This window comes from Vidua macroura, chromosome 18 (assembly GCF_024509145.1).
Source record: "Vidua macroura isolate BioBank_ID:100142 chromosome 18, ASM2450914v1, whole genome shotgun sequence".
Classification (NCBI taxonomy): domain Eukaryota; kingdom Metazoa; phylum Chordata; class Aves; order Passeriformes; family Viduidae; genus Vidua; species Vidua macroura.
The window spans coordinates 2545148-2558204 of NC_071588.1; the positions used below are offsets into that span (position 1 = coordinate 2545148).

At 48.3% G+C, this 13057-nt stretch overlaps 1 protein-coding gene across 1 annotated transcript; it reads right to left on the reverse strand.

Moving 5' to 3' along the window:
* KMT5A (lysine methyltransferase 5A) lies at nucleotides 1-8364 on the reverse strand. Its single transcript, XM_053994333.1, has 7 exons — nucleotides 8050-8364; nucleotides 5845-6001; nucleotides 4805-5024; nucleotides 4057-4141; nucleotides 3648-3707; nucleotides 2967-3157; nucleotides 1-2233 (listed from the first exon to the last, which is right to left on the reverse strand). The coding sequence occupies exons 1-7, from the start codon at nucleotides 8203-8205 to the stop codon at nucleotides 2023-2025; spliced, it is 1080 nt and encodes a 359-aa protein (XP_053850308.1). The 5' UTR covers nucleotides 8206-8364; the 3' UTR covers nucleotides 1-2022.
* Nucleotides 8365-13057: the final 4693 nt, after the last annotated feature.

Here is a 13057-nt window from a genome sequence, read left to right on the forward strand (position 1 = left end):
TGCAGTGCAACATGAGCTTTATTTCCATCCTCCAACGCAGTGCTACTCAATTACCAGTTAAGCTTTCAGAGAAGACATTTTCTTTTTATGTAAAACAGGGAGATCTTTCCCCTTTCTTGTTTACAAAAGTGATGCTGAAGTACAGAGGTTTTAAGCTATTCAACCTGATAGAGAACACGTAAATGTTTAAATAAAATATTAAAAAAAAAATTTATTCCAATTTTGACTTAAGGGAAGTGCTGTAGTTTAACAAGACACTGTACACATTGCTGAGGTCTCTGTTACTGAGACCAGAGAAAAATCAGTGCCAACTCAGACAAGTTGGTCAACGAGGCTTACCTGAAACTCAGTACATGTAATGTAACAGGTCTCCAGTTAATTCTTCCGAAATGGGAAAATACCTAGGCGTGCTCTGACGAGTTTGCCTTGTGTGAAGCAGTAAATAATATAAAGCATTTAATAGCTAATGACTTTCACAGCTTTCTTTCAAAATGCTCATAAAACTGCAATGGAGACAGGTAGTATAGCAGCCGTTTCATCAATAATAAATATATTCTTTATTTTACAGAGACATTGTCTTCAAGTTTTTAATTTAAAAAATACATCACTAAGCCACCTCTCTTGCTGCTGGAGCACACAACCAGGATGTTGTTGCTATCTGACCTATCACATAGGCAAGCATAAGATTGTCTAGAGGGCATTCAGCTGGAACAGCAGCAGCCTTCAAGACATGAGGAATAGAAGACATTAACAGAGCCACAGATCCCTTGCTGACATCTTCCAGCAGCAAGCGTGGCTGATGGCTCACAGCCATTTTCATCTACACACATGCCAAGCCTGCCTTGGCAAAAATTCCAACTGGTAAGAATTCCTCTTTAACATAAAGGACCTGCATTGTATTGCCTGCCTATATCCCAGATTTGGCTCTCCAACAGAAACGTTCCGAACATCCACGAGATGCCAAGCGCTCGACTGCCATGTGAGACAGTGGGACCACACGTGCTGGACAGACCTACAGGACCAGGCAATAAGGAATCTACTTTCTTCACTGCATCAACTCCATCACTACAGTTTGAAGCTGCATATGAAGATGACTCCTATTTTTGGAACCACTATGCTCTACTTCAAGCATTCACAGTAAATAAATAGCTTCTGATGTGGCTAATTAGCATAGGAAGGCAATATAAAAATTTTTTGGAGAGAGTTTTTACTTCTTTAAAATCCTCTGGGAGACACCTCCAAGAATCAGCCATCGACTATAAAAAAGGTACCTTTCTCAAAGTTTAGAAAATAAGTAAATGTCAAACATTAATTCTCACTGTGAAGTTCTATCTTCACATCTGTAATCAGTATCAACCCAGTCTATCAAAATTTATCCTCATTTGGCTGGGAGTAATTTCTCCAAAGGAAGCAGTCAATCTGACCATCCTTTTCCCTCAGTGCCAGTGCATTTGAAGTTCATTGCCAACAGAATGTATGACACAGGAGAAGCTGGATTCCTACCACAAATTATTTGAGAATGACAGTAGCATCCATCTCAGAGAAGCCTGTCAGCACTGGGCTGTGAAAAGCAGTCTGACAGGCAGTCAAGCCACTGGATGACCAAGTCAGAGTACAGCAGTACTTCTGTCATAAAGCCAAGTTCAGCACCCCAAAGTGGGGCGTGAGATTTCCTTGCAAAAGCAGAAGCAAAACCCCAGTGATTAAGTTTCTGTGCAAGTCTTTCACTGCTCAAGTGGCACTGGTCACTACGCAGAAGCATTCGAATTTTAAGGAGGGTTTTCCTTTTATGATATAAAAGTTTTGGCAATCTAAGATCAATCATTCAAGCCTGCCTGGAAAACTGTAATAGGTATTTAAATACTGCAAAGCAAAAAGGCAGTTTTTAAGGAGCTCGGAAGACCATAAGCCATCCACTAAGAAAGCTGAGGGAAGTGAGGGCAGAAAAAAAAAAAAAAAATTCACTGACTCCTTGTAGAACACTCAGTCCAAAAATAAAAACCCCAAAACAAAGAAGATGAGTTAGTGTTTCAGCCACGGGTGAGCTTCAATGGAAGCTTTGCTTCTGTCTCCATAGTCGTACAACAGTTCTTCACCTGCCTTAATGTCCCTGGAAGCTATGAGGATGAGATGAGGCACACCATCGATGTCGTGGAGCTTGGTCTGACAATTGCCACACTTGCTGTGATTAATGAGCCTTCCCAGACGATTCGTTTCTTTCGTAGCATCGACACTGCAAGAGCAAGAACAGAACGCGGGATTGCGCCTGGGACAAGGGCACGCTTGTGGACAAAGCCCAAAGTGCAAATCACACAAAGAAGGAGGAATCCACACCAGTCTTGAAAAATTAAGGAGAAACAAAATGTTATCGTGTTACATTACAGAACAACCATGATTAAATAAGCAGCCATAATATGGCAAGGCAGGGAAACGGAAACAAATCTGTGAGATTTTTAAGTTAGTACAAAACCCATAAAATGAAACGTTTGGACTGTTTGAGCTGCCTGTTTCCAGGAATAGCAGAATCCGGATGTGAAAAAAATTATAAAGCCTGGACTGGAGTGGGTGTCAGAGACTAGAGCAACAAGGACACCCAGTCAAAGTCAAAAGAAATGTTTCTCTTCCAGGGAGTCTGTCCATCCTGCTTCCCAAACCAACTCCTCTCAACTCAAATAAAGGAGTCCATTTTACAAGAGGATAAATTTAGGCAGAAGACCACTGCAGAACTACAAGCCTCATCCAAGCACAGCAGCTCTCCTCATAGCTTGTGCTGTACTTCAAAGAAGAGGGCTTTGAGTCACCTACCATTCCTCACAGCCCAGACGTACAGGAGGCTCTCAGACCATGGATCAGTGCTCCAAAAGATTTCATAATTCACAGTTCCCATTAAAAACAAGAAATTTGCATGAAAACAAGAAAATAATTAGAAGCATTCAAAGCCTCTATCAATAGAAACTTGAGCTTACCAGTAGGTTTTGCTGAGGTACTGGAAATAGTACATGTAGCAGCCTGTGGATGGGTCTTGAGCATACACAGCCTCTCGTTTCTTGGCATCAGTGATCTCAATGAGATCCCCATGATATTCAACCACAAATTCTCCTCGATTAAAATGTTTAGTAGCAATTACTCCTCTCCCTTTGCCATCAATGTAATCAATCTGTTGAGTTGAAAAGAAAATACTTTCTCATTTCCCAGCTGATTTACATCATTGCAGATATGCTGATTACTAGGAAACGATTTGTCATTAAAAAACTGCTGCAAAAGGGAATTTGTGTGTACTGCAGACAAAGCTGTAGAAGCACAATGTATGGCACAGTGGAAGAAATGCAGGATGAGTTTGGGACACACTCTGAGTTACTGGGTAGCTGGACACAAAGTCTTCCAACCAAAGAACTTAGGAGTGCATTTCTGTGAAGACCTTAAAGCCCCCTCAGTATTTGTAACTGAGGTTGCACATACATATCCCTTCACTCAGAAGGATATTGCTCACTCAAAAGGAAGGACTGTGTGTTCCAATTTTCCTGCATTTTCATCAGAGAATCGCAGGGTCCTGAGACTGAGTTCTGCTACTCTTGGTTTAAATAGATTAACATCAAGATACTGTATAATAAACAGTACATGACTACTTAGGTTGGCACTGCAGTTACCTTCATTCCTTCTTCTTTCCCACTTGTAATCAGCTCATCTATTTTCCTTCTTTCCTCAGTCTGTAGAATAAACAAGAACAACCAAAACCATAATATTGTTGATAGCTTTTGTAGCTTCTTCTAGAGCTGGAAGGAAATTACCCACCAATGACACTCATTGTTCCAAACCATCCCATATTTCCAGCAAACTGAAGAGCAAAAAGACAGATTTCTGCTCCCCAAAATACATAAACAGCTAGATTCTGTTCTAAACTGGACCAGCATTTCCAAATCTTAAGCGTGTTCTTAACAATACTTCAAGTGCACAACTTTATTTGCATTTGGAATGGAAACCATAGTTACACACTTTCCCAAATTTTCAGCTAATCAGACATGTTATAAGTAATGTCATTTTAATAAGAAGCACTACCTCCAATTCAGATTTGCTCTTCCTGGAACTTCTTCTAACTGGGTAATAATCTGTCACTTTTCGGTTTGGTGTTCTTCCTTGTGTTCTAAGGAGGAAGAAAAAGAGAAAACACACACACATTTCAGACTATTTGTTAAGTTACACTGCTAGAGCAAAGGTACGTGCGAGAATTTTTTATTTGAGCTTGGTAAGCTGAAAGGCGATCAATATGAATCAGTGTTTTTTATCAGTACTCTTAGCTTCAAGCCACAGCTACATCCCCTTTTCTTCCCCACACTATTTCCATTACTCCAGTACTAATTCTTGAACAATACAAGTGAGATGTCGTTGGAAATCAACTGAAGGTCACATTGCAAGTCTGGGGCCCCCTGCGTGCCTCGCCAGAAGGCACTCGAAAATTTAGGTCATGAAAACTGCTTGGCAAGGAATTCATTAATGTTAGGTCATATTACTCTGATACCAAGAGAAAGGGTATCAGCTCAGCCAGGAAGCCTCCAACTGTTCTGTTTCTGACAAGACACATTCCCATTTGTCCACAGGAAAGTAGGTCTTAATGGCTCATTAATTTATTTTCTTCCATAGGTGACCAGCAAATGTTTCACTTGTGATAGAACAATAAAACACATTAACCTTGCTTTCAAGACAAACAAGTCCTCTGCAAAGTAGGTGCTATTTTAGGGTTTTTAAAGCATGATATTCTTGAGAAAACAAAGAGCCCCTTCCTTTCACAATTCCATAAGTCACTTACTTTTTCCTTGGTCCTCGTTTTGCTTTAACCATCTTCTTCTGAGCTGGCTTTGCATTGGCCTCCTCAGCACTGCAGTCTGCAGGCAGGGGAGTCTTTTGGGTTTCCACAGTTTCTTCTTGGTTTTGATCAGAGGGCACCGAAGGATTGCACCCACCCTCCTTATCCTTCTGGTCTTCTGGTTTCACAGCACCTTCAACTATTTTGCCACCATTCTTTTTTCCTGGTGACAAGGAAATCGAGTAAGGCTCTGAACTTAGGGCCAACTATACCCGAGCGCTTTAAATGAATTCCAGTGGTTTAGAGTTCTGTCAAATGAGAGAAAAAGCAGAGCAATGACCCTGCACTGCTGGGCTCAGCAGCTGTAGATGTTGGTACCAAGAAGCCAATGCCACACAGGGTAAATCCATGGGAGCTAAAGGGCTGGCACTGACAAGAAATCTACACTCCCCACAACCAACATTTACTTGTTTTTTTTTTTGCATCCTACCTCAATACAACCACATCCTCCTCCTCAGATAACTGACTCAGAGGTAGGTGAGAGTGGTTTAAAGCTCAATAACGCTTTTATCTAGAGTAAATCATCAGGTTTAACAGTCCCATCTGCTGAGACAGATGTTTCAGTCTCACTGGAGAAAAGAAACACAGCAGCAAGGCCTCAGCAGCGGGACAAGCTAAAGCCATCTTCCCTTCCTTGTCAAAACTGGGGAGCCAAATTAGGAACTAAAGGCCCCAAGTTTCCAGAAAGCCTGACACTCCCTGCGTCAAATGGGACTGAAAAAACCTGCTTGTAAAAGTGTTTGCATCAAAGCGCTTTGACAAATTACCAAGGCTGTTAAATGCACCTTTAAACACAAGCCAGATGGGTTTTCTTCCCCTTCATAAACTTACAGAACACTCCCATTTCTAGTCACTGTGAAGCCTGGCACTCAGCATCCACAATCTGGGCTCCTCCTCACTGCTTTTATTTCTTGATGAAAATGTTCGAATTGGGGGAGTGGGAGCACATTCACCAAGATAAGCAATCCAAAGCTCAATCTTACCAGCTCCTTTCCTGTAGGTTTCCTTTAGTGTTTTGCCCTGACATTTCACCTCGTGATACATGACAGAGTTTTCTTCTTGAAGCGGGGGGCGAGCACCAGGAGCTTTGTTGGGATTCAGGTAGCTGTAGATTTTGGATTGACCAATAAACACATTCTCCTAAAACAGACCCACACAAAAATATCAGTTCAGCACAGAGATTTCAGGAACCTCAAGCTGGCATCCACAACAGTCTGCAGCAACCAGGGCTGACAGGTGATTGTGCTGATGCAAGTTACACTGTTTGAAGCATCACCCCCACTGAGGTTGTGATTTCTAAGCAAAAACATAACAGTGCTGAGCACACTGAGAACTTAGTAAATAATAAAATGTGGCAGGATGGGGTAATCATAGCTAACTCCAGCCTCCACCCTTGTGCTTCACAGTATGAACTTTGGTGCTAAAAAAAACCCCAAGCCTGAGCTCCTGGGGAGGAAGGCGGCCTCAAAGAGCACAAGCCAAAAAAAATATGAATAGTGCAGCAAAAATTGCCCAGGCCCAGTAGAGAGCTCTCACAGCCAGAGAGGTATGAGCTACCCAGCTACTCTCAGGAGGTGTCAAATGTTGTTGCAGCAAATTATATGCTCAGCTGAGCAGCACAGGAATCGGTTTTACAGCCTACCTTGAGTGACACCTCTCAGCAAAGCATGGGAGATAAACAGTGCTATATTTTACCCATTATATGACATAAAAAAAAATAAAGTGTAAAGGTTGTCTATGGCAAAAAAAAGGCCCCTTAAAGAGTCTATGCAAAGCCCAGTCAGGAAAATGGCAAAGCCCCCTGGCATGGGCAGACACCACAGAGCCTGGGGTTTGTTCGCTGGCTCGGGCTCCAAGATGCCAACAGTGAGCAGTGTCAAATTTAGCAAAGATTAGTGGAGTCCTGTCACCTTTGCTTCCACAGCCTCCTGCCACCTGGCTATGTTTGCCTGTGCAGGGTATGGCAGGCACATTCCAACCGTGAAATCTCCATGTCTGGACAAACAGATGCAACTTGGGCAGAATGAGTTTTTCTTGGCTATAATTTGACTCAACCAAAAGCAATTTTCAGACATTGCATGCCAGTTAAAACAACAAAAATATGCATCCATTTTCTTAGAAAAGCAAGGAACAAAGGGTCCCAGTAGTTAAAAAAGCTCAAATATAGCTGACTAAACAAATACCTCAGTATTTCAGTCACAGACACTGAAAAAGTAAATAAAGTACACAATAGAACAGATAGGATAATTTTAATAATTAACGTGGTCAAGAATAACAAACTTCCTATGTACGTAATTCACACAAAATTAGACCAGTTAAAGGCTCAAATCTTAGTCCAAAAATAAACTACTAAAGACTGAGATTACGATGGAACAGCCGGAGAAAAAGCAAATAGGACAGACACTCCCTGACCTCCAATATTTCTGAAAGGCCTATAAAAGGCAAAACTTGCTTATTAAAAAACCGGGGCTTCAAAGCATTAAATACTATGAAAACACTCAATTTTAACAAATACAAGCAATGAACCCTGAGCTTCAAAGTCCTCAAGATTTAGTAAGAAATTTAAATACGGGCATTTTGGGATAAATGCCCAAAACAGTGAACTGCAGTCCACCTGCCAGCTGAGCCTTCAGGCTTTGAATACACCATGAACAGGAAACGAACAACTATTTTTTCCAGCACAGCTTCCTCCCTTCATTCCCAGCTCCCTTCCTGCTGCGCTCTTGGCGCAGCCGAGATGCCGCTGCCACGTCTTTGTCTGTGCCAGGCTCGAGACCCCGGGGAGCAGGGATTTTCTCAGCACAGCAAAAGACACGAAAGGCTGCAGAGAGGCTCCAGGATTTAATGCAATAGCCACAACTATTTCCATTGGGAGTTAAAGTCAAAGAGACAAGCAGCCTCCGGCCAGCTGCCTGTGACAGAACTACAGGACGGGGAAGATGGCACGGAGGGAATGCTGAGCCTTGTGCCTGCCTGCGGTAGGGCACAGGAAAACACGGAAAGAGTCCGACTGCACTTAAAGTTAACCGATTTCTGAATGATCTGAGGGGCTCCCGAAGGCCCGGGCCCCGCGGTTCCCGGGGCAGCCCGCACGCCGGCTCGCCCGCACCGGGGGGAAGCGGAGGGCGCAGCAGACCCCCGGGAGCCGCCCGCCCCGCTCCGCCCGCCCAGGCCCGGGCACTGCTTACCCCGCCGGCCCGGGGGCGGCTAGGGCCCTTCCTCTCGGCGCTCTCGGGGCTTGCCTTCTCCACGCCGCCCGCCCTGGTCTTGGGCATGTTCTTCCCTAGGAGCAACGGGGGAAGATCGGCGCCTGAGCCATGTCCGGCGCTGTCGCCCGCGGTCATCGCCCGGCCGCCGCGGCCTGCGCCATGTTTAAAGGGCTGGATGCGGCAGGGCGAGCCGCGGCGGCCCAGCCCCTTCCCGGCGAGCTGCGCACACCGCGCGGGGGAGGAGTCCCGCCGGCCTCGGCTCCCCGCACCTCCCAGGAGGAGCTTCCGCGCCGCGGAGATGCCCCGCGCCGCGCGGGCCCAGCCCTGCCGGCCCCGCCGCGCCCCGGCCCCGCTCCGCTCGTGCCCGCTCCGCCCCGCGCACCTCCGGCCATGGCGGCGGCGGCGGCGGCCCCGCGCCTCGGAGCCCCCGCGCCGGGCGGCCCCGACTGTCCCCGCGGAGTCCCCGCCGCCGCCAACCGCTCCGCAGGGAGACGCCGCGTTACCCTTGGCAACCCCATTGGTTTAACCTCCTGCCAATCATCGCGCTCAGGCCTCTGATTGGCGCAAGCGGCCACGACCCGCCCTCTCCCTGTCACACCGCGGTGGCCGCGGCTCCCGGGAACAGGGTTTAAATGTGCGTTCGCTGAGCGCTGATTGGTCCGTGCCGAGGGCAGGCAGCGCTCTGATTGGCGGTCCGGCAGGGAATGCCCCTCCGCGGCCGGGCCGCGCCACGTGGTGGGAGCGCGCGGGAGCGGGACCCTCCGCGCCCCGTCCGCTCTGCCGGTGCACCGGCACCTCCTGCCGCCGTCCCGCCAACGCTGCCTCCCTCCTGCGCCTCTCCGCAGGGCACGCGGCCCACGCCACCTCGCAGCAGGGATTCGGGGGACCCGTAATCCTGGCGGGATTGTAAAGCTCTGCTCTGCGAAATTATTAGGCTGCTTTGCACAATGTTTAGCTTAGATATCCCTAGCTGAAATTTAAGTCTATTCGTTCCATCTTCCAAGCTTGCCTGGAGAGCAGGTAATACTCCAGCATTGCACTAAAGCATCAAAGACCTTATGTAAATCCCCATTCCATAACGAGGGCAGCTAAAATATTACAAAGGCAAATGACAGAGCCATCATTATCACCAGGAGAGTTGGAACTGCCTTCAGCATCGATTTCCTGGTCAGAAGCTTCCAACAGGACTAGTACATACACTTGGAAATCCAGAAAGTACAATGGCAAAGAGCAACACAGCAATGAGGCAAAGCACGCGTGGCTCAGGGGATCTGGATGGATGCCAAGTGGATGCCATCATGGAAGTCAGGAAATTATCACACAGGATTTCGGTGCTCCATGACAAGCAGAACGCTTACATTGAGCAATGGTGCATGACTCCTGTTTCTTATCTGTGTTACCCCTCCTGAGTGTGTGTGCTCAGGACCCGGGGCTGTGGCACTTGCGCTGGCCCGAGCGCTATCGCCACAGGGGTGGCTTCCCACCCAAGGCTTATCTACAGCCCGCTGCTTGTCTCTCGGGCATTCCCACAGTGACAAACACAGCCAGTGATACAGCTGAAAGCCATCCTTTCCCTTAAGAACAGGAAGAAACCCTTCTCATCTTAAGCAAGAACTCAGAGCCTCGTCCTTTCCAAGCTGTCCCACAGCCGGGGGCTCACAGGGCAGGAATTCAGTGTGACTGCAGAGGAGTCTCAGAAGGCAGCACAGCATTCCAGTCCACCCCCTCCTCTTCCTGTGATAGCTCTGCATTCAGGCACTTCGGGAGAAGACAGAACAAACCCAGCTCTGCATGGGCACTGTCATTTGTTACATCCGGGTCTTTGATCACCAGGCACATGAATTTTACAGAGAGGCAACCAAAAGTCACTGGGAATTTCCCTGTAAACTCAAAGCTGCAGCCAGCTGACATCCTCTGGGCATCACGTCCATGAACATCCATGTCCATGCTGTTGTTCCATCAAGGCAGGTACTCCAAGCTCTCTGAAAAAACACCAGAGCAGACACTGCTCTGATTTTTCCACCCCAGTTTGCACTGTACTTATTGCACAGCTGGGATGTAACTGGGAAAAAAAAAATCTTAATAAATTACTAAGATGATTTCCTTCTTGCAGTAATAGGGAAAACTCTTCTTAATGTTTTGGGAAAGCTCTGGAAACGGCCTCAACTATAGTTTTGCTCAGCTGTGGGGGGTTGTGTATTTTAAATAATGATTTTATACACGTATGTTAAGCAAAGGAACCGAGTTGGCATCGAAGCCGTGCGGGCCACCAGTAGAGGGCAAAGGAAGCCAAGGAATTCTCTTCCCCAGAGCAACAAAGAAAACAACGTCATCTCTAACCGGCCGCTGCTCCCGGCGCCGTGGGATCACACTGTGAATTAGCAAAACATGTTGGCTTTACCCCTCAGCTGGCTGCGGCCAAAAGCCAGAGATGAGCAGAAGTTAAAATGCTCCAAAAGAGCCCAAAAGAGCGTGGCTGGAGCCGCCCGTCACTGTGACTCGGGACACGCAGCACATGGAGAGAGAGCGCTGCCGACTCCCGTAATCCAGAGGGAGCAGCGCGGCTCCCGCTAGAACCAGCGCTAAAACCCAGTGACCTAAATATTCTCTCCCGTAGTGCCGCATGAGCAGCTCCCGAGAGCACCACGTTTTACTGCGGAAATGTGAAATTGTTTTGTGGGGGAAGGGAAGGAAGAGCGAGCGAGGCGTTGATTTGCTCAGAAAGGGAAGAAAATCTTCAAGGTAAATCTCTTCGGTCTAGATGAACACTTCATCCAGTTTAAAAAAAAAATATTTTATCTTTGAATTCGTAGTTTCATTTTCTGTCCAGTATACCAAGGAGATGCTTGTTAAATATTCCCACCTGAGAGCAAGTTCTCACACAGCACCTGTCATATTTGCAATTTGCAAAATAAATGACAGCATTTACACAAATTTCTCGTTCACAAGATGAAATCCCTACAATTTGTGCTTCAGCCACTAGAAATCAAGTAAAAACAATCCCCGAGGGTAACTGCTGAGTATTACATTAAGCAACATCATTTTATAAAGTCACAGAGTAAAATGCCAGTAGGTGCTAACTGCATTTCATAGATTATAATTACATTCAGAATTGTATCTACCAATGATTAAAAAAAAAAAAATCTCTGACTAGAAAGTGCAGTGAGAGCCGTGAATTACATGCCAAAATTCTATGGAAACAGAGTCCTGCAGACAAATGTGCCTGTGCTAATTCCAATGGAAAGCAGCATTTCCACCAGCGGGGTTACTCACCTATTGCAGTGGAGGATGATCACAAACGCTGACAGGTAACTCCCTTTTCAACTCAAGACATCAAAACCTTCCCTTCCTTGTCACGGTTGCACAGAGCTGCTGAGATTTAAAGTTCGATTGAGCACGTGCGAGCTGTACTTCATCATGCCTTCATCTGAAGTGTGCAGAGGGCAATAATCAAGATAAAAGCTGCCATTTAAATTGTTCTTCAGGTCTCTGGCCTCGCTTCTGTCATTTTTTTCTCCATCTGAAGCATCACTGATTAATCTGAATTACTTAAGTCACTTTAATTAACGTTGCTTTTGTCTTTAAATAGTTTACCCTTAATCTGTCTAATCCTTTATTGGTTATATTAATATCTGCTAAATTTGTCTAATGATAAAATAAGCAAACATGCACAAGATTGAATGAGTAGTACTGAACATTTGAAGGAATTTCATGATTGCTTACACTTCATTTATGTCTGCCTCAATTCTGGGTGAAAGTTCATGTTCTTACACAACTGGGAAAGCATTTTATTGGAAGATTGTCTCTTTTAACAAGTCTTCTCAGTCAGGGGGGCCTTCAGCGCTAAAACTGCCTCCAAATGTGAAACTAGCACGAGTGGTGTCCAGATTTTAACTCACTCTTTGCAGCAGCAAGTTTCACATTAGCAACTTGTAAAATATTCGCAAGGGAAAACTCATCAGCCAGCAGATCCCCGGGCATTCCCGGGGAGGGCAGCAGGGAAATCCCCTGGCATTCTCCTGGGGGAGTTCCTGTGCAGGAACTCCGCAGAGCCGCGGCGCCGTGAGGCGGCGGAGGTGGCGGCGCCCTGAGGGCGGGGTGGCACCGGCCGCACCGGGGTGCTCGGAGCCGCCAACCGCGGAGGGACGGGACGGCACCAGGGGGCCGCCTGAAGTGAGACGCGTTCAGCAGCGGCAGCACGGGCGGGGATGAGCTCAGATAACACCGTTTCCCCTCACGCCGAAGCCCCCGGGCTCGAGCCCCGCGCTCGGCGCCGCCAACGCCGCCTCAGGCGGGGGCGCGCGCACGGCGCCTCCCCCCCCCTCCCCTCCCCGTGATGCAGCGAGAAACGCGAGATCTCGCGAGAGCGCTCCGCCGCGCCGCCGAGTTCTCGCCGGCAGCCGCCATCTTGAGGGAGCCCAGGTCACGTGACCGCTCGCAGCCGTTCGCCTCCGCCTTCCCCTCCCCCCACCCTACCGGGAACCGGGCCCGGACCGCCAAGGCTCGACTGCGGCCGCCGCCCTGGGGCGGGGCCCGCCCGCGGGGACGTCGCTTATTTGAAGGACGGTGGATACGCCGGGTTTTTTTTGTTTTTTTTTTTTGCGGGGCACAGAACGGGGAACTTGCTGCCTTCCCGTTGCCGAGGGCAGGGAAAAAGCGAGGCGCGGCATGTCACGTGACCGGCGGGGGGGGGGGGAGGGCGAGCGAGGAGCGCGCGCCAGGGCCCGGCGGCGGCGGGGGGGGGGGAGGGCGGGGGGGGGGGGGGGTTGGGGTGGGCGCGAGACGGCGGCGGCGGCGGCCACGTGACCGGGGAGCCCGCGGGCGGGGCGGGGCGCGCGGCGCCGAGCGCGCGCCGGCGGCGGGCGGTGGCCGGCGGGGTCACGTGGGCGGGGAGCGCGCGCGCGCGGCGCGGCGGGGGGAGGGAGGCGCGGCCCGGGTCACGTGGTGCGGGCGGCCCCCCCCCCTCCCGGCCCCCCCCCCCCTCCCC